This window comes from Rhinatrema bivittatum, chromosome 2, assembly GCF_901001135.1.
Source record: "Rhinatrema bivittatum chromosome 2, aRhiBiv1.1, whole genome shotgun sequence".
Lineage (NCBI taxonomy): Eukaryota > Metazoa > Chordata > Amphibia > Gymnophiona > Rhinatrematidae > Rhinatrema > Rhinatrema bivittatum.
Window position 1 is genome coordinate 577,600,173 of NC_042616.1, and position 21,620 is coordinate 577,621,792.

Below are 21,620 nucleotides of genomic sequence, written 5' to 3' on the forward strand. Positions count from 1 at the left end.
GCATCTTTGTAATATTTACCTTGGAGGTTGCGTCTGCTGACCAATTCCACAGGCCACTCCTCTGACCAAATTATGGACTAGATCGGAGCCTGCATCAGCTAAAAAGGCGGCGGCAGGTTCCATAACCACGCTGGAATTCACCCCTGAGTCAACCACCTCCTGAAAGAGGAGTAGGTACGAACGAGATACCAGGGCACAGCAAAAAGCAATCTGTAAGATCATTGCTACTGCATCAAAGGCCTGTTTAAGGATGGACTCCATCTGTCTATCATGTGCATCCTTTAAGACTGCTCCTCCCTCCACTGGGATAGTTGTTCATTTAGAGACAGCACAGACTAGCACATCCATTTTAGGGAAATGCAGACGCTCTCTCACTGCTGGATCCAGTGGGTATAGAGCATCTAACGTTCATCCCCTTTTAAAACTTGCTTCTGGGGCATCCCATTCCAGGTCAGTCAACTCCTGGATGGCTTTCAGTACTGGAAAGTAGCAAGAGGTTTTCCGTAGGGAAATCAGAATGAGGTTCTTCTTTGGTTCCGTCATAGAGTCTGGCCCAGGAACTCCCAGCATCTTCAGGGTCTGGGAAACCAGGGCTGGTAGTTCGCCTCTATGGAAAAACTGTAACATGGTCCGATACAGTTCTAAACCAGGGGAATTTCCCCATCTTCCAAGGAATCTATATCCTCCTCTTCATCCGTGCCGTCCGGGTCCCTGTTAGGTATACCCTTGGTGAGGCAAGGCATGTCTTGAGGTCTGCCGATAGGACTGGGAGAGGGAGGACTTACCAGCTGAGGTTCCATCCAGACAGGAGCAAGTGAGTTAGCAGATTGCCTGTACGAAGGCTTGAAGGCCCTGGAAAAATTCCATCCGAAAAAGGCAGCCAGGTCCATTCCTAGTCCAGGAGGTACTGGGATAGGTGCCGCTGAATTTCCCTCTCCCGTGGATGACCCAGTCCCGAGGTACTCATATCTAGGGTACTTGCAGTTAAGGCTGTGGCTAACCCATCCTTTCAATGGGAGGAGCTGGGCTTGGCAAAGTACGGGGAGGCCAACTCTCCCAGGGCTTCCTCACAGTGCTGACATAAATTGGAATCCAGGTCAGACTGTGAAGTCCTAATATGAAAAGCAGCGCAGAGAGAAAGGCATTTATGTTTCTTGGCTGCTGTAGCCATTGGTGGCAGTAACTGTGTGTTCTTTCGGCTCGCGCTTAAAATTTTATGGGCACAAATTTCAGGTGCCTAGGCGAGAAGCAGCAAGGTGCATGCACGGCCCCATGCACCTGGCTTTACCTGTATTATTCACTTAGTGGGTTGTGCGCGTATGTAAGCTCGCAATGTTATGCACACAGCGTGTGCACAGAGCCGACATACTATGTGTACTGACGTTCTATGGAAGGCAATATGGCACACAAAAAGATGCGCACAAGATGGCGCCGCCATGGCCTAACATGCGATGTGCCGACCAAGCCTAAAGCGGGGCCTAGCCCACTGGGGGGCTGCTCAACCCACTTGGAAGCCCACTTCCCCTTACCCCAACGGGATCAGGAACAATGTCAGTAAGGCACACCGAGCTAGGAAACCGGAGGAAGTCTTACCGAAACTCCTGCATTGTCTCTGAATCGGAAGGTAAATCTTCTCTCTTTTTTTTTTCTAACCTGGGCTCAGTACTTACAGGCAGAGTACAGAGATGGACTCCGTCTGCAGGGGGAGAGGGCTTTGGCCGTCACCGCCATACTCTGCTTCCTGCACCCTCTGCCTTTCAGCTGCTTAAGTAGCAAAGTTCTCGCCAGGAACTGGCTACCGGACCAAAGCACACCTCTGAAAGATCTCAGAAATCACCTCAGGAATTCTCAAATGGGGGAGGGACCTTTAGATAAGACCACAGGACAGTGGGGCTCAATTTTTTCTCCAATTTAAATGTAGAATTTCTCCTTCCAAAAAGTACAGCAACGCCCTTAGGGAGAGGTACGTCCACCATCTGCTGGAGACAGAGAAATACTGAAGGGCTGAGGTCACTGCTGGGTGTATCTAGGATGACGTCAGCTTTGAAATCTGACTCTGTCTCCTTCTGCTGGCAGGGGAGCATAACCCATTGGTCCTGAGTCCATCTGGCTACATGCTAAGAAATCATCTTTTCAAAGCTGAAAGTTTTCTGTTTGGTACTTGCACAACTGTCATAAGCTTTTTATTCTTTCTTCTTCACTAGGCTGTCCTCGAAGATGACTGCCTTCCCATGGACCAATTTGCTGTGCACCTGATGCCTCATTTATTACATTTAGCGTCTGATAGGATTCCAAATGTTAGAGTTCTACTTGCAAAAACTTTAAAGCAAACCCTTTTAGAAAAAGGTTGGTAAGACTAACTTTATTTTTGTATATCTATGCAAGGGAATGTTATGCCATTTGGCAAAGACAATAGGTATTCATTATATTTAATATCCCTTCCATTATCATTTATGTTCCTATAGACAAGTGTAACAGTGAAGACAATAGGAATCGGATGATGAACAAGCCCTTTATTAAAATGCCCGACTCTGGCCGAGTTTCGCTCTTTTGCACAGAGCTGCCTCATGCTCTGTGCAAAAGAGCGAAACTCGGCCAGAGTCGGGCATTTTAATAAAGGGCTTGTTCATCATCCGATTCCTATTGTCTTCACTGTTACACAGCCTACTGGATCAGCTACTGCTTTGTTTTTTGGGTCCGTCCCTATAGACAAGTGGAAACATTGCATTTAGCTAAGCATCCATGTTGCTGTTTGATAAAGAAGTAGAAATACTTGGCTTTTTAAATGTAAGCTCTTACCCCAGATCCTCAGCACTGAGACCTGGTCTCCTGCTAGCCTGCTGGTGCTATATTACAATGGAACATGGAAATCTTGACTTCTCCAGTGTCTTGGGATCAGCTGCGACATATTTTTAATAAAGCTTCAACAGACCCAAAGAAGGCTGACTTGTTTTAGTCTATGGGCAAAAGCTTGATTCCAAGAAAACCAAGTCTTTTCTCTAAATCCTAAAACATGTATTTCCACAGTCATTCTTTAATTTGTTTTATTGCATATGCTGGGTATGAATTAAATAGATTGGGATAGTCCGAACCTACATTTGAAAAAATACTTCTGTTGCAGTATACAGTGCAAGTTACATCTACAAGTGAAACTCCTGCAGAAACTTCTAAGAACATAAGAAATGCCATGCTGGGGTCAGACCAAGGTCCATCAAGCCCAGCATCCTGTCTCTGACAGAGGTCAAAAGTATCCAGCAGATCTGGTGATTAGTGCAGCAACTCCTGGATTTACTTAAATTCATTAACTGTGATGTGATTGAGTGGGTGGAGCTATTAAAACTAAATTATTTTAGTGTAACCTAAGAATGAATACGAGACATTTAAATGATTTTAACTGCCATTTGAACTAGCCAAAAAATAAGTTGCCAGCACTGCTGCTTTAAAATGTTAAAGTCTTGACAGAATGATGCAAACTTCTTTTTGTACACTGCTGGGCATGGAGTCAGCACTGGTAGAACCATTATATTTGTGGTACATAGTTCATGCTCCAACTTCAAAGTTAAATCCCTACCTAAAAGCCAGCATTTTGGTTCAGACGACAACGCATACTTGGAAACTGTTCTTTCATAGGTTGCAGATAAATTATAGGATTTCACTTTTTTGTACCTCTTGTAGACAAGAATTTTTTACCTGGATTTCCTGACTCGGTTTTTCAAACTTGGAAATTTAAGGGTATGGCCTCTCAGTTTATGAATCCATTGGTAATGATGGCTTAGTACTGATTTTCCAAGATTTCAATCAGCAAAATACATTAAAGTCTTAAGTAATTTTTTTGCTTATTTGCAAGTCCATCATTATATAAAGTCATTACAGAAAGAACATTTACTTAAATCAAACTGGAATATCATTTGCTTAGAAAATTCACTTAAAAAAATAGTCCCATGCAATGTCATTATTCAGCATTAATATAAATGGAAGCTGCCTTTAATGTATATGCAGTAGTACAAAAATGGTCACAAAAATTGGCAGTGATAATTTGATACAGAAATGTATCAGGGATGTTTTAAACAGATTAAAAAAACTAACTCAGAATACTTTATTACAAGAAACACACTGCAAGTCTTTGAGATTTTATTTTTCAAAGAGAGGGCCTTTCTCATCAATATCCCAGATAGAAAAGTGCGAGCAAGAAGTGGGAACATTGGGTCACTAATTCTGGTCTTATATATTCATACAGCACTTTGGAAGAAAATTGTGCACTATTTGGGGAATATTATTGGATGTTCTTTGTCATTGAATGTAGTTCTGGTTTTATTTGGAGATTTATCAAATTTGAGACCATTAATAAGTATCAAGAATTAGGGGTCCAGAAAGCTTTGATGCTTGGCAAAATAACAGTATTACAAAACTGCAGACCCATCACCCCTCCCTCAGTAGCACAGAGGAGAAATGTGCAACATAATTTGCTGGTTATGGAAAAGTATGTTGCTAAAAAGAGAAAAACTGATATGAATATCTGAGACTCATACATACGGTCATTGCTACACAAAGCAAGAAGCAATGTACTTAATGATTTTTAGATAAATAAGGTTATTGTTCCATTGATGGGAGGTGTAGCATGGACATTTTTCAATGTCAATTACGAAAATCTGTGGGGAGAGTAGGTGGGGGGTGGAGTGTGGGTAATAACTGTAGGAAGTATTAATAATTGTTCTTTGTAACCTTTTGGGCAGGGTGTGTAGAAGGAACACTGTATAGCTCGTTTAAAATCCAATAAAAAGATTTGAACATAAAATATTAAAGTCTCCTAACTAGTATCTGGCTACCAAACAGAGCATTTCTAGTTTCTAGAAACAAAGCCAACTGAAAAAAAAGCAGCAGTAAAACCATCCCCCAGATCTGTCTAACCTCTTTCACTTCCTTCTGAGAGAATATGTAGTAAGAAGAATTTGCACTGTATAATAATTTTCTACAGCTGTAACCTCTGAGAGGGCTTTCTAGCAGAAACCTACATTCTTTTCTGTGATTTATCACAGTTTAATTTTACACATGTATAAAAAAATTTGTCTTGACATAAACTAAGAGTTCAGATCATTTTTTATTAATTAAAGCTTCTGACAGAATATGGAACTTTTATCTGTAAATTATTTTGTTTTTCTCTGTCCTCTGCCCCCCACCTTGCCCCTTGCCTAATTATGCTAAGCAAATTGTGATCCCTACTGAATATAAGCCACAATTCTTAGAATCTGTAGTGAGTGTTTCATATCTGTGCATTGCTGTAAATTAAACATATTGTATTCTGGTAGCCAGAACAGAAATGTCTGGAGCATAAGAGAAGGAAATATATCCCAAAGCAATGTTTTAACAGATTTATTTCAATAAACCACAGGCAAAGTCAAAAGTCAAACTAAACTGTTAAAATGATCATTTGTTTGTTAAACTCTTTTCCAAAACTCCACTGTTAATTTAAAATAATGAGGAATAGTGGTGTTTCTTATATACGGCTACTGTTAACATGACAGCATAAACCAATGGCGCCTTCTTACAATCATCATATTCCACATATCCTTCCAACACAGTCGGGTTTTTTTGGGTTTTTTTAGAAGCCTTTAGCTTACAAATAAGAACTTATCTTTATAATCCATGTCAGCAGCTAGTATCCAATTTAAGTAAAATCAAATCTGAAACTGGCCGCGTTTCAAAAAGTATCTTCATGAGGGATACACTGCCATTATTAAACTGCTTCACATCAGTGGACAAGGAACACTCACAAATTTAAAAATCACACCCTAGGATTGTTACTCATCTGAATTACAACCTGGTTTATAGGCCAGTAACTGCTTTTTCAGGATTTAGTTTAGAGATTAATGCATTCTTATTTGTTCCAGTAAAGCTTAATTCTCTCTTAGAAATATTTCTTTTTTTGTGCTCATAGTGCACACAACCCTCATTACCACATCAGCTTCACACTGTATCCTAACTTTATCAAAGCTCTCGTGTCCTGTACTGCAGCTCTTAACAGGGTTGCCAGATCACTGAGATGGATTTACCCATATCAGATCATACTATAGGCTTTCCTGATCTTCATGTCCACTAGAAATGATTGCACAAGTTGTCATTTTCATAGATCATTTCTTCAGACTGCTCTTACTATTGTTGCTGAAATATAGATGCCTCTAAAATGACAAGAGGCGAGTGGCACCTTATAGACTTACCAGTTTATTGAGGCATGAGCTTTCGAAGCATTTGACAAAGTGGACTCTGTCCTCAAAAGCTCATGCCTCAATAAATTGGTTAGTCTATAAGGTGCCACTCGCCTCTTGTCATTTTTGCTATATCAGACTACCATAGCTATCCCTCTGAAGATCAGATGCTTCTAAAGTGCATGTGCTCAATTGTCCTTCCCTCAAGACCCCTCTTCAGTTAACAATGTGACGTGCAAGGCAGAATTAAGAACATAATAACATGCCATGCTGGGTCAGACCAAGGGTCCATCAAGCCCAGCATCCAGTTTCCAACAGTGGCCAATCCAGGCCATTAGAACCTGGCAAGTACCAAAAACTAGGTCTATTCCATGTTACCGTTGCTAGTAAGAGCAGTGGCTATTTTCTAAGTCTACTTAATTAATAGCAGGTAATGGACTTCTCCTCCAAGAACTTATCCTTTTCTAAACACAGTTATACTAACTGCACTAACCACATCCTCTGGCAACAAATTCCAGAGTTTAATTATGCGGTGAGTGAAAAAGAACTTTCTCCGATTGGTTTTAAATGTGCCAACGTACTAACTTCATGGAGTGCCCCCTAGTCTTTCTATTATCTGAAAGAGTAAATAACCGATTCACATCTACCTGTTCTAGACCTCTCATGATTTTAAACACCTCTATCATATCCCTCCTCAGCCGTCTCTTCTCCAAGCTGAAAAGTCCTAATCTCTTTAGTCTTTCCTCATAGGGAAGCTGTTCCATTCCCTTTATCATTTTGGTCGCCCTTCTCTGTACCTTCTCCATCACAATTATATCTTTTTTGAGATGCGGCGACCAGAATTGTACACAGTATTCAAGGTGCGGTCTCACCATGGAGTGATACAGAGGCATTATGACACTTTCCGTTTTGTTCACCATTCCCTTTCTAATAATTCCCAACATTCTGTTTGCTTTTTTGACTGCCGCAGCACACTGAACTGACGATTTCAATGTGTTATCCACTATGACGCCTAGATCTCTTTCTTGGGTAGTAGCACTTAATATGGAACCTAACATTGTGTAACTATAGCATGGGTTATTTTTCCCTATATGCATCACCTTGTACTTATCCACATTAAATTTCATCTGCCATTTCGATGCCCAATTTTCCAGTCTCACAAGGTCTTCCTGCAATTTATCACAATCTGCTTGTGATTTAACTACTCTGAACAATTTTGTATCATCTGCAAATTTGATTACTTCACTCATATTTCTTTCCAGATCATTTATAAATATATTGAAAAGTAAGGGTCCCAATACAAATCCCTGAGGCACTCCACTGCCCACTCCCTTCCACTGAGAAAATTGTCCATTTAATCCTACTCTCTGTGTCCTGTCTTTTAGCCAGTTTGTAATCCACGAAAGGACATCGTCACCTATCACATGACTTTTAACTTTTCCTAGAAGCCTCTCATGAGGAACTTTGTCAAACGCCTTCTGAAAAGCCAAGTATACTACATCTACCGGTTCACCTTTATCCACATGTTTATTAACTCCTTCAAAAAAGTGAAGCAGATTTGTGAGGCAAGACTTGCCTTGGGTAAAGCCATGCTGACTTTGTTCCATTAAACCATGTCTTTCTATATGTTCTGTGATTTTGATATTTAGAACACTTTCCACTATTTTTCCTGGACCTGAAGTCAGGCTAACCGGTCTGTAGTTTCCTGGATCGCCCCTGGAGCCCTTTTTAAATATTGGGGTTAATTAGCTATCCTCCAGTCTTCAGGTACAATGGATGATTTTAATGATAGGTTACAAATTTTTACTAATAGGTCTGAAATTTCATTTTTTAGTTCCTTCAGAACTCTGGGGTGTATACCATCCGGTCCAGGTGATTTACTACTCTTCAGTTTGTCAATCAGGTCTACCACATCTTCTAGGTTCACCGTGATTTGATTCAGTCCATCTGAATCATTGCCCATGAAAACCTTCTCCAGTATGGGTACCTCCCCAACATCCTCTTCAGTAAACACCGAAGCAAAGAAGTCATTTAACCTTTCCGCAATTACCTTATCTTCTCTAAGTGCCCCTTTATCCCCTCGATGATTTAACGGTCCAACTGACTCCCTCACAGGCTTTCTGCTTTGGATATATTTTTAAAAGTTTTTACTGTGAGTTTTTGCCTCTATGGCCAACTTATTTTCAAATTCTTTCTTAGCTTGTCTTATCAATGTCTTGCATTTAACTTGCCAACGCTTATGCATTATCCTATTTTCTTCTGTTGGATCCTTCTTCCAATTTTTTAATGAAGATCTCTTGGCTAAAATAGCTTCTTTCACCTCCCCTCTTAACCATGCCGGTAATCGTTTTGCCTTCTTTCTACCTTTCTTAATGTGTGGAATACATCTGGACTGTGCTTCTAGGATGGTATTTTTTAACAATGACCACACCTCTTGCACACTTTTTACCTTTTAGTTTTTTTCTAACAATTTTTCTCATTTTATCAAAATTTCCCTTTTGAAAGTTTAGCACGAGAGCCATAGATTTGCTTACTGTCCCCCTTCCAGTCATTAATTCAAATTTGATCATATTATGATCACTATTGCCAAGCGGCTCCACTACAGTTACCTCTCTCACCAAATCCTGTGCTCCACTGAGAATTAGATCTAAAATTGCTCCTCTTTTGTCAGTTCCTGAACCAATTGCTCCATAAAAATGACATTTATTCCACCCAGGAACTTTATATCTCTAGCATGTACCAATGATACATTTACCCAGGGGTAATTGAAGTCTCCCATTATTACTGCACTACCAGTTTGGTTAGCTTCCCAAATGTCTCTTAGCATTTCACTGTCAGTCTCACCATCTTGACCAGGTGGACAGTAGTATACCCCTATCACTATAGTCTTCCACAACAAACAAGGGATTTCTACCCATAAAGATTCATTTGTGCATTTAGTCTCATACAGGATGTTTATCTTGTTGGACTCTATGCCATCCCGGACATAAAGCGCTACACCACCTCCCGGGTGCTTCTCTTTGTCATTTCAATATAATTTGTACCTCGATATAGCACTGTCCCATTGGTTGTCCTCTTTATTGTAATGCCCAAGAACCAGTGGCACCTTCCATCCATCCTAATTGTGACTCCCTGAGTCTTTTCTTTCAATATATCCACTACTCCCCAATTTCTCTAGAGTCTTGGTGCTGGTACTGCCTCCAGAACAGCTGTTCCGTGTTTTTTTTTTCCAGACACTGCCCAGTTCTGAGTGAGTTTGGACACTGCACAGCTCTAACTCATTGTGAACTGTGCCATGGCAGAAGAAAACACAGCAGCTGTTCCAGATGTAGTACCAATAGGAAGCTTCTGGAGAAGGTATGGGAGCAGAGACAGTATGGTGGAGGTGGACTTTGGGAGAAGCAAGCGGGGGTTGAGGAGACTATGATAACTTTTAAACAGGCATGTGGACGCACATGTGCATGCGTTCATCAGCCCATACCCAGGGATGTAGCCATTTTAAGGACAGGGAAATACCTACCGTACCTGAATGTAATCTGCTTTGAAGCGCTGAAAGAAGTGTGGAAAATGGAATATAAAAATCTAAATTAAAAAAAATATGTCGCAGGCAATTAATACCTAATAATACCTAAAATTTATCACATACGTGCGTATATGCACATGTTATAAAGTTTGTGGATGCGCACAAATGCTTCTGCCACGTAAGTGGGGGGATTTTAAGACTCACGCTGACGCCATTACCGGTTTTACCAGCTCATTCCCAGTTCACCCAATAAGGAATAGGACTTCCAAACCCCCCTAGTTTAATAATTTCCCTTCTCCCCTGTTAGCCCCAACCCTTAAAACCCCGCCAATCTGTCTAGTTGTCTTTATTTTATCACTTGCACATCATCCATATCAGAAGTAAAGTTACGCAGCAGGGGAACCCAGCATGCACCTGTGCGCATAAGTATTTAAGTGCAAATTTCAATGTGAAATCCAGGAACGCCCATGCCCTGCCCCTTTTTTGGAATTTTTCATTTGGGCGCATAGTGGCAAGTACACGCGTATGAGGGCAGCTTTTAAAATCTGCTCGGTGTGTGCCGGCCCAACTTGTGCGCATAATCTCCCGGTTTTTGGGGTGCGCCAGGCTTTTAAAATTCACCTTTATATATGCATTGGAGGAAAACGGAGTGTGAAAGAGGAGCTGGGGGGGGCAGAGAGTATTAGAATGGAAACGAACTAGGGGGAGAGCGTGTGGGAAAGCAGGCTTCCTTTTTAGTTATACACGTGCTCTGAGTAGTCCTAAACTGCCAGGTCTGCTGTAATATCAGAGAGGACACCCCTTCCTGTTTGGTTGCATCAATGAAATGGGGGCCACCCCTTGCCCACTGCATCAGCTACTTTGTCCAGTGGTACTGCCTGTTACACTAAAGGTGTTTTGTTTTGTTTTTTGACAAAGTGATCCCCATTTGAAAAATAGTGAAGATCACTGATAAAGGAATGATGTAACAGAAAACTCAAACTACCCACAAATGATCCTTAAGAGACACTCTGTTTTTAAAGGGAAAAAAAGGATGCATGTAGATGTCTAAATCAAACTTAAGTCTGGTGTGTAATTAATAATAAATCAACATAGGGATACAGATCACATATACAGAGGTTATGCCCGAATCGTTGGGATAGTTATCACTACAGTCAGAGTATCCTAAATCTACAAGTTCATGGCAGAAAGGACCATAGCTGCATCAGGAGGGCAGGGACATCATAGGATCTCTAAAAGTAAAAATAAACTTTGAGCAATAAATATTATATATTGGAGGACAAAAAAAACCACACATATAGGATAAAAACACATTTATGTAATACTAAAATACCTGATTCATAGCAATTTTTCAAAACACAGGTAGCTGCAATTTAAACAATAGTCTAAAAGAACCAAGAGCAACCTAGCCAGTTGAAATGCTATATCAAAAGACAGGACAAGTGGAAGTGTATTCAGCACCCTAGGAAAACTTTGCAGCCTTGCACGCCCTCCTCTCCCCACCAGCCATACCCTCCCCACATACAATTAAAAATTATGCATTTATATTCAAGATATAGTCTTTTGAGGTAAAAATATCACTTACAAAAATATATATTTCCATGCAGTGATGTGGTGCCAACCAGAAAATCCTGCAAAAAGAGACTGTTGGACCCCATATGGCAATAGGCCCATTGTAACGCAGTAGTTCCCTCAGAAAGCTATGAGCAAACAAAATTACAAGTTACATTATAAAAAACCTCCCTTTTCAAGAGAGCACAAACTGGCTGCACTCAAACAGTAACAATCCTACCTATGAAAAAGCAGCATTGCAAATATTATACCATTAAAATACCAATACACCTAGTAAAGCTGCTAAATAGCAAAACCATTTTAATAAAAATAATATTTCAAAATAACTAATGAATAGAATAATGTCCAATAATTAAAACTCGTAGAAAAATTTTCCAAACACTAATAAAATATTGTGAAACAACAGACACATCAAATAACTCGCAATAATTAAAACAAAGATTTAAAAAATTCCCTGTTCTCCATACATGGGAACTTTTGATTTCCAGATGCCCTGAAATTGTCGTGGATTAGCAGGAGGAGGAGGGTTGTTACACATTAATTTTGTTCTCTTTCTCTCATATACACACCTCAGTCATCATTAACACCCATGCTCAAACACACATACACCCCTGCTCTCACTCACATGCTTACATACTCACATACATACACCTTTCTCACATACATATGCTCACATACATATACCTGCTCTCTCAGACACGTGCTTGCACAAACCCCTGCTCATGCATGTTTGCATATGCACACCTGCTCTCTTTCACACAGACACATACTGTCACACTCATCCCTGCTCTCACTCACACACATGCTTATAAACCTGCTGTCTCACACATGCTCACATACACATTCCTTGCTCTCTCACATATGCTGAAATACATCTATCGCACACACACATGCTCACACACACCTGCTATCTCACACACATGCTCAGATACATACATCTGCTGTCTCATTCATAAAAAATGCTCACACCTCTCTCTCCAATACATGTTCATACACATACACTCATACACACACACAGATATATGTATACTTACTTATTTGTCTCACATACTCCCTCTTTTACTCATTCACTTTTTTCTCCCCTCTGAAACTTACAAGCTCAAACCAGAGCAGCAGCAGTAGCAGCAGCCACCTCTGTAAATCACCATACCAACAGAACAATTCCTACTTTGGGCCAGATTGGGACAACCCTACTCTCTGGCCTCCTACTGCTTTCCACTGCTCTGCAACTTTAGGCTGTGGGGGCAGGAACCAGCCCTACTCTGGTCTCCAACTTCTTTCCGAGACGCGAGCAACACTGCTCTTTGGGCCAACAGTGCAGCCTGCTTCTCCCCCAGACCCCACTGCACCCTTGCTGCTAATCCTCTTGACAATGGCATGTCTTGCTTCCTGCCCACATGGGCCACAGGGACACTACTTCCTCTTACGGGCTGGTGCTACAGGAAAAAAAGAAAATACCATCACTGTCCCCAGAGGCATGGTGCTGCAGGCAGGCCACCAAAAAACTCACATGACAGAAAATCCACTATTGGTTGGATTTGAATCATTGCATATTGGATCTTAGATTTTTTTATAATTGAATACTGTGATCCCCGAACTTTTGGGGGTAATTTTCCCCCGTGTTTGATCTGGCGCAGGCAGCACTGGATCTATACACTCAATACACCTGCATCTGATGGTTCTTAATCAGGAAATAGAGTGGTCCGCCTTTCTTTGATTTGGACCATCTAATATATTTTCTGTTTTACATTTTGATATTTTTCATTGTTATTTCTTTCTATTATGAGTGATGGGTTTTCTGTGATGTGATTTTTTTTTTACATCCTTTTAATATACCATTTAAACTAGCTGGGCCACTTTTTGTTCTTTTACTCTATTGTTTAAATAGCAGCAACTTGTGCTTTGAAAAATGTACATAAATCGGGTATTTTAATATTCCATAAGTGTGTGTTTTCTTTTTAGAGATCCTATCCCCCACCCCCCTTCATGCTGCTGCAGCAAAACATCGTCCGTGTCAAGGGTTGATGAACTTTTGTGCTAAACCCTGTAGGTTTAGGACACACTGATTGTGGTGATAGCTAATGTAATGATTCTGGAGTAACCTCTGTGTGAGTGGTCTGTACCCCTATATTGACTTATTAATAAATTATATTCATTATACATAAGAGAGACTTAAGCTTTTTGCTGGACAGTTTGATTTAGATATCTTCTGCATGCATCCCTTTTTTGACCTTTGGATATATGTTTTTATATATTTTGCTTCACTCCAAGCTCTTTTTTTTTTTTTTTTTTACCAAAACTGATTAAAAAGTACACAAACTAGTTTATTTTAGGTAAAAAGTGTCTTTCACACAACGTCTGTATTGGCTGGCAGTAATTTGATTCATATTGATAGAATTTATTCATGGTTGAAGGGGAGAAAATTTTTCTTTTTTAGGTGGGTATACTCATGCAATTTAAACTGTAAAGTGATAGTATCAGCAGCTTCTGGTACTGAGAAGAAAATGCCAGTTCAGTCGCGCCAAATACAGTCTCCTAGGCACCAACCAGTAGTCACTGTTGCATCATTTCCTAAACATCTTGTATCAGACTTATAGAATTCAGAATTATAGTATGTACTTCTTATAAATCTTTTTGGTTTTGTCTTATTCACAGAATACTTTCTAAATTCTGCCAACTCTCATCAGGAAGCTGTGGAGCAAACCATTATGGCTTTACAAATGGATTATGACAACGATGTCAAATATTTTGCGAGTATACACCCTGCCAGTACCAAAATAGCAGATGATGCCATGAGCACTGCCTCTTCTACTTATTAAGTAGTGTCTGAATGTTACTACCATTACAATTAAAAACAGAATCCTCAAGTATTCTAACATGAATGGGTCTGTGATGGCCACTGCTCCAACAGCAGACATCTCTTGCCTGACTGATAACAGGTCGACGTTGCAAATGCCTGATACCGGGGATTTTAAGAGTCAAGGAAGTGTGTTGATGAACTTTCTCAACTTGACTTTAGAAAAAAAAACATAGCTCAGAGGATTATTTTTACCACCAAAGCCTTAAATCTCCTGTCTTCCTCAACTATAGAAACTTGAATGGGTGGAGGAGTAATTTTCAGTATAGGAAGGCTATTGTTTCTAGAGGCCTGCATCACTGTTCTCTCCCAAGGAGTTGTAACTTTCGAGTTTTGTTCTTAAAGGTAGATACTAAATAAAAACAGTTGATTGCTTGCAAGGCAAGACTTGTACCACAGTGTATGAGAAGACTTCCAGTATTAGACGTGAAAGATTTTTAGCCAGGCAGAGACTTCACCACGTTATGCGTGCGGTGTGTAATTTGTCACATCCTTAAGTATGAATAGTTTTTGATGTGTGTAAATGATTGGAAAGTGGGTGGGGGGAGTAGAAATGTTGATTTCTCTTAAGGGCTCAGTGCTAACACTACACTAGAATCTTGATTTTAATCCTTAAATGCAGCATATTGCTGTACCTTTTTGCCAACAACTTTGCTATGAGTACCTGTGTCCTAATTTTTTTTCATGCTGGTCATGACCTGAAGGAAATTTATTAGCACATGTACTTTTAAGTCAGGTATTTTTAACTTGATCATGATCAGCTCTGAGGTGCATTGTTTTTTCTTCATATACTGTACATATATCTGACCACTCTTGGGAGTGGGGCAGTCTTTAATCATGTTGTTCAAAGCTCTGTTGTGATACAAGTTATCTACTTGTTCAAATAAACTTTATTAATAATATTTACAAACCACCTGTGTTCCCTTTTTTGAGGGGGAAGAGGGGATGGATTAAAAGAAAATATTCTTGAAAACAGGATGCCACGGAATTGTAACAGTCTTCTGTTGTCTGCACCTTCTGAGAATAAAACATTTAGAAAATGGAAGCGATGACAAAAGAAGTGAACTCAACGCTATGATGATTTCCTACTGTTGCGTCGGAGGTAGACCCTTGGGCCAAGGTGGGGTTGACGCAAACCGTAGGTAAGGACCTATGGGTCCCCACTGTCGGCATGTGGAGTGGGCTAATAGAGGCCGCTGGAGCTTCACCTATACCAGCCCTCGTTCCCCGCGGGTTGAACCTTTGGGTGCCGGGGCCGGCAGGACTTAGGTGAACCTCTGTATATAGTTGCAGTAGGAGTTGGTTCAGCCCAGAGACAGCATGTGAGAGATGGTACAGTCTTACTCCGGACTGGGTAATGTCCTGGAAACTTGGGCGCCAATGGAATGAAGGCAGACAGGGGGCGCTCAAGCAAAGATAGGCCGAAGCCTGAAGAGACCACGTCCAGGGAGTAAGCAGAAGCGTCCAATGGTAGGCTTGAGTCAAGTCTGGCGGCAATCCGAAGGGAGTGGCAAGCAAGGCTGAGGTCTGATCACGGAGATAGTCAATAACGTAGTCAGGCAAGGTGAAGTTCTGGGTCTTGACATAGGCAATGTGTAGTCAAATGAAGCAAAGGTCTGGGTCTGGAGATTGGCAATGCATAGTCGGAGAAGCAGAGGTCTAGGTCTGGAGATAGGCAATGCGTAGTGGGACGAAGCAGAGGTCTGGGTCTGGAGATAGGCAGTAGCGTAGTCAAGCGAAGCATGGGTCTGGAGATAGGCAGTAGTGTAGTCAAGCGAAGCATGGGTCTGGAGATAGGCAGTAGCGTAGTCAAGCGAAGCATGGGTCTGGAGATAGGCAGTGGCGTAGTCAAGCGAAGCATAGGTCTGGAAATAAGCAGTAGATTAGTCAAATGAAGCAGAGGTCTGAGTCTGGAGATAGGCAATAACCGTAGTCAAGCGAAGCAGAGGTCTGGGTCTGGAGATAGGCAATGGCAACGTCAGGCAAAGCAAAGTCAAAGTCCGTGTAGTCAATCCGAAGCATAAGCAGGGTAGAAACGAAGAGATAGGAACCAGGAACAACAAGGAACAGAAACGCAGGGATGAGACAAATTTCTAGGAGGCAACGAGTACTCGACCAGCGAGGAGACCTGTTGCAAAGGCAACACTAGGGAGCGGAGCCTGAGCTTAAATACTATGTTTATGTTGACGTCATCATCCGGGGCTGTGGCTAGGTTCCTGCCGCGGTCCCTACTTAAGAGTCAATGATGCGCGAGCGCACCTGCCTAGGGAAGGGCGAGGTGCGAGTAGTAGCGTCTCTCCGCAGGCCACACGGAGAGGCCCGATGAGAAGTGGAAGCAGGACCGGGAATGCTGGGGACTGGCAGAGCTGGAGGCACCGGGGGAGTCCCGAGGATGAAGCTGACGGCCCACCGCCGCCAGCGAGGAGGAACCAGAGGCTGGATTTACTGTAGAAAGGTGAGGGGGCCCTGCTGCGAGTCTGCAGGGCTTGCGTAACAGTAACCCCCCCCCCTTTTATGCCCCCCTCTTGGAGGTCGGGGTTTGTCCAGATGGGCACAGTGAAAGTTCAGGAGGAGGGTTTTGTCCAGGATGTTCTGAGCTGGTTCCCAAGAATTTTCTTCGGGTCCATAACCCTCCCAAGAAAGGAGGTATTCCCACCAGTGGCCCCTACGGCGGACGTAGAGGACTTCATGTACCTTGTACGTTGTATCAGTTTTAGCCACGAGTAGAGGTGGTTCAGGAGCCTTTCGGACAGACCAGGATAGGACCACAGGTTTTAAGAGAGATACGTGAAAAGTATTATGTATTCCAAGCGTAGAAGGCAGCCAAAACTGGTATGTAACTGGTCCAATGCGTCGGGTGACCGTAAAAGGTCCAATATACCTTGGAGCGAACCTTTGAGAAGGTATTCTGAGTTAGATATACCGAGCACTTAACCAGACTTTCTGGCCAGGAAGGAATTCAGGAGCCGACGTCGGTGACTGTCAGCAGTTCTCTTAGCCCGGGAAGCGGCTTGACGTAAGCAAAGATTCATCTGTTCCCATAAAGACCTGGGGGCATCCGCAGTAGCCTGCATCGCAGGTGACTGTACTGACAAAGGTATGGGCAGCAGTGGTCGTGGTTGTTTTCTATAGATGATAGAGAACAGCGATGTGGGAGTTGTGAGAAAACTCCGCCCAAGATAAAAGTTTGGACCAATTGTCTTGATGGTCGTTGATGTAAGCACGCAGGAAGGCCTTCAAAGAGCGATTCATACGCTCGGCTTGTCTGTTGGCTTGGGGATGATAAGCAGTTGTTTAACTGATATTCATACCAAATTTTCGGCAAAGAGCGCACCAATATCTAGCAACGAACTGTGGACCTCTATCAGAGACAATGTCCTTGGGTAGGCCATGCAGGCTGAAGACATGGTGGAAAAATAGACGTGCCAATTCTGGAGCGGATGGTAGGCCCAGTAGAGGGACGAAATGGGCCATTTTTTAAAATTGGTCTATGGTTACCCATATAACAGTATGACCCTTAGATGGAGGCAAATCCATGATGAAATCTGTATACAGGTGGGTCCACGGTTCCTCGGGAGCTGGAAGTGGTTGCAGGAGACCCCAAGGTCGACAGACCGGGGGCTTTTGCTGTGCACAAGTGTTACAGATTCAACATTGCTTTAGCGTCAGAGACCATAGTAGGCCACCAGAAGAACCGTTGGAGCAGTGCCAAGGTTCGCACTCACCCTGGGTGACCAGCAAACTTAGAATCATGCGCCCAGTGGAGGACTCTTTCTCTGAGTCGTCTGGGCACGACAGTCTTCCCAGCAGGGACTGGGTGAGTAGCTGACAAACAGATACAAGCTGGGTCTATTATATGGCTGGGTTCTTCCGGAATGTCTTCAGGCTCGAAAGAGCGTGAGAGGGCATCTGCCCGGGGGTTTTTATCGGCTGGACGATAACGAAACTCAAAATTGAACCTGGAAAAGTACAGAGCCCATCGGGCTTGACGGGCATTGAGACACTGGGCATGGCTCAGATGTTCCAGGTTCTTATGATCGGTGAACACAATGAACTTATGATGCGCACCCTCTAGCCACGGGCACTATTCTTCGAGGACCAATTTTATGGCAAGTAACTTGCAATCTCCTATACTGTAGTTCTGCTCTGCAGATGAGAATTTGCAGGAGTAGAATGAGCATGGGACTGTATTACCGAAAGCAGTGCATTGACTCAGGACCGCCCCAGCTCCAATAGCAGAGGCATCCACTTCCACTTGAAATGGACGAATCAGGTCTGGGTGATGTAGGCAAGACCCCGCTTAGAAGGCTTCTTTAAGCCGGTGGAAGGCTGCGATGGCTTCCGGAGTCCAATTTCGAGTATCTTGGCCCTTACGAGTTAGGGCTGTCAAAGGAGCAGCCAGAGTAGAATAATGTGGGATGAAATGGCGATAGTAATTTAGAAATCCCAGGAAGCGCTGGAGGGCTTTAAGACCCATGGGTTGCGGCCAATCCCGGATTCCTTTCAATTTAGCAGGGTCCATAGAAAATCCTCGTTAGGAGATAATGTATCCGAGGAAGGGCAGGCTGGATTTCTCGAATAAGCATTTGTCCAATTTTACAAACAAGTGATTCTCACGAAGGCGTTGGAGGTCGGTATGGACTTCAGTGTGGTGTGTGGCCAGGTCTTTAGAAAAAACAAGGATTTCGTCCAGGTAGGCCACAACCCCTTGGTATACAGCAAATCTCTGAAAATTTTGTTCATCATTCGTTGGAAAACTGCGGGCGCATTACAGAGGTCGAAAGGCATCACCAGGTATTCGTAATGCCCGTTCCGGATGTTAAAGGCAGTCTTCCAAATGTCGTCGGGATGGATCCGTACCAAGTTATATGCTCCGCGTAAGTCCAATTTTGTGAATATAGATGCTCCCTGTAGACAATCGAATAATTCTGAGTTCAGTGGCAGAGGATACTTGTCTTTGTGGGTGATGGAGTTTAGGCCGCGGTAGTCAATACATGGCCTAAGTGACCCATCTTTCTTGGTCACAAAAAAGAATCCCGCCCCAGCAGGATAGGTAGAGGGGCGGATGAATCCCTTCGCAAGGTTTTCTTGGATGTACTCAGTCATAGCCTTTGTCTCAGGTAGAGACAGAGAGGGTAGGTGCGTCCTCGGGGAGGCATGGTTCCTGGAAGAAGGTCAATTGGACAATCGAACTTCCGAAGAGGCAGAAGAAGGTCTGCTTTTTTTTTTTTTTTTTTAATTTATGCGTTTTTTAATCAAATACAAACAAGCATCCACTTGTATGGAAATTCTAAAGTACAGAAAGGAAACCTAAATAATATGCAGAAAATTTCAATTCAAATCCAATAATTAACTGTACTTTAACAAATAAAGGAAATACGGGAGAAGCCTTTAAAGGAGTATATTACAAGGTAATATTTTAACATCAGAAAAACAAGGCCAAACATGAGAAGTCCCACCTCCTTTCTTTTAAACCTATCCAGCTATGGGTTTTATGAGGAAGGATGAGAATCTAAGAAAACCCTCAATTGTTGTGGATCAAAAAAAGATATAATTCTGTTCTTGAAAAATTATATTACATTTACAAGGAAATTGTAATTTAAACCTAGCGCCTCTTTGGATCACTTCTCCCCTCATATTGAGAAACAACTTCCTTCTTGATTGTGTTGCCTTAATTAAGTCAGGATAACACCAGATTTTCTGTCCAAAGAAATTAGCTTGAGAATTTCTAAAGAAATGTTTAAATATGTTGTTTCTGTCCATAAGAAATGCAAATGAAACCAATAATGGTCTTCTTGATGTTACCATCATTTCTTGTGAAGATTCAAGTATTGTAGTTAAATCCATGGGCATTTGTTCCTCCAAATTGCCCCAATCGACTTCAGCATACGGGAGATAAAAAGCTTTAGTGATCACAGGTTTTACCTCTTCTGGAATTTTCAAGATCTGTGCACAATACAACTTAAACAACTCTACAGGGGAAATATTTTTCAAACAGGAAAGTTCACAAATCTTAAATTGTGTGATCTTAAACTGTTCTCAATTTTTTCAAGTCTTCTATCCACCTCTGTTTCCTTTAGTATTAAATTAGATTGTATCTTCTCAGCTTCTTGAAGCCGACCCTCCATAGTTTCAATTTTTAAATTTTGTTGAACTAATCCATTGGCATTCAGGAAGACTTGATTTTTAGTGTCCATTACTTCCTTAGTTAATGTATATATAGATTTTTCTATAGATTGCAATGCCAACCAAATTGTGGATAAAGTTATTTCTGTCGTTGGTAAAATTAACTTTTCAAGCTTTACAGTTTCCCGAATCTCTCCTTCCCCTCCCCCTGCTTCACCGGCTCCATTATCCAGTTCTGACGATCCCAGCATTTCAACACCTCTCAGCCCCTCACCTCTCCCCCCTATGAGGGGCTGTGTTGGCGTCGATTCCTCCACGATATTAAATCCTCTGGTTGTTGAACACCTCGGAACCACTTCTGTCCCTCCTCGGGATAAACCCGCCGGGGCTGTGGCCTTCAAACTCCGTCCCTTGTCGAATCCTGGTGGAGCCGGTCTGATAGGGGAGCCGGGGCTTAAGAATGTAACAACGGTCAGAAGGGACGGCTTGTGCTCCACTGCCGTCCCCTCAGCGACCTGCCCGCTCGGCCCTAACGGTGAGGCCGCCACAAAAAAGCTCCCAATGCGGGGTTGAGTGGCTTCTAACGGGGTGGAGGTACCTTCCCCTCCCTGTACCCTCGCCTTATGCTTCGTATGCGGCATGGAGGTAAAAGAACTTTAGGTAATAGCGGGAGCTCCTTGCAGGCATAACTTCTCAGGCAGCCATCTTGAGGCGTCTCCAGAAGGTCTGCTTTTTGCTTGGAAAACACATCTTTGAAATCTGAGTAAGGAGCGGGTATACCAGAAGAAGTGGCAGCCAAAGGAACCACGGATGGCGGTACCACTTTCTGAAGACAAGACTGGTGGCAGGTGGGACCCCACTCCACTAGTTGCAACGAGCCCCAATTAAATTGGGGAGAGTGCTTTTTTGCCAGGGGAGTCCGAGGACTACCGGGTGGATGGATTTCGCCAATACTAACAGTTCAAGTTCTCCTGTATGTAGGGCGCCAGTGCGTAGCTGGACTAGTTCCGTGGTAAGGAAGATTCGGCCAGGTAATGGCTCTCCATAAATAAACGCTATACACAAGGAGGTCTCTAGCAAATGGATCTTTATACCCAGAAACTGGACAAGATCCTTGAAAATGAAATTACCTCCTGCTCTGGAATCCACCAGAGAAAGACCTGGAAAGGACCGGGAATCCCAGATCAAGGTGACCGGTACAGATAATTGAGGGGCCAGAGAGGTTGCGCCCAAGTTCAGGACCCCTACTGAACTTAGGCTGGGAAGTTTCCTGGACGGACAGGCCAGGTGCTCCGCAATATTGACACAGACTGGTTTGCCTCCGCCAGAAGCACTCTTC

At 42.5% G+C, this 21,620-nt stretch overlaps 1 protein-coding gene across 3 annotated transcripts in view; it reads left to right on the top strand.

The window, feature by feature from the left end:
* PPP4R1 (protein phosphatase 4 regulatory subunit 1) overlaps positions 1-15,057 on the top strand; it is a 249,425-nt gene extending 234,368 nt beyond the window's left edge. For 2 of the 3 annotated variants that reach the window (XM_029590990.1, XM_029590992.1), the window contains exons 20-21: positions 2,205-2,346; positions 13,954-15,057. In XM_029590990.1, the coding sequence (XP_029446850.1) occupies positions 2,205-2,346; positions 13,954-14,117 (306 nt within the window). In that variant the 3' untranslated portion in view covers positions 14,118-15,057. The remainder of the gene's footprint in view (positions 1-2,204; positions 2,347-13,953) is intronic. The other variant, XM_029590993.1, reaches the window with a different exon arrangement.
* Positions 15,058-21,620: the final 6,563 nt, after the last annotated feature.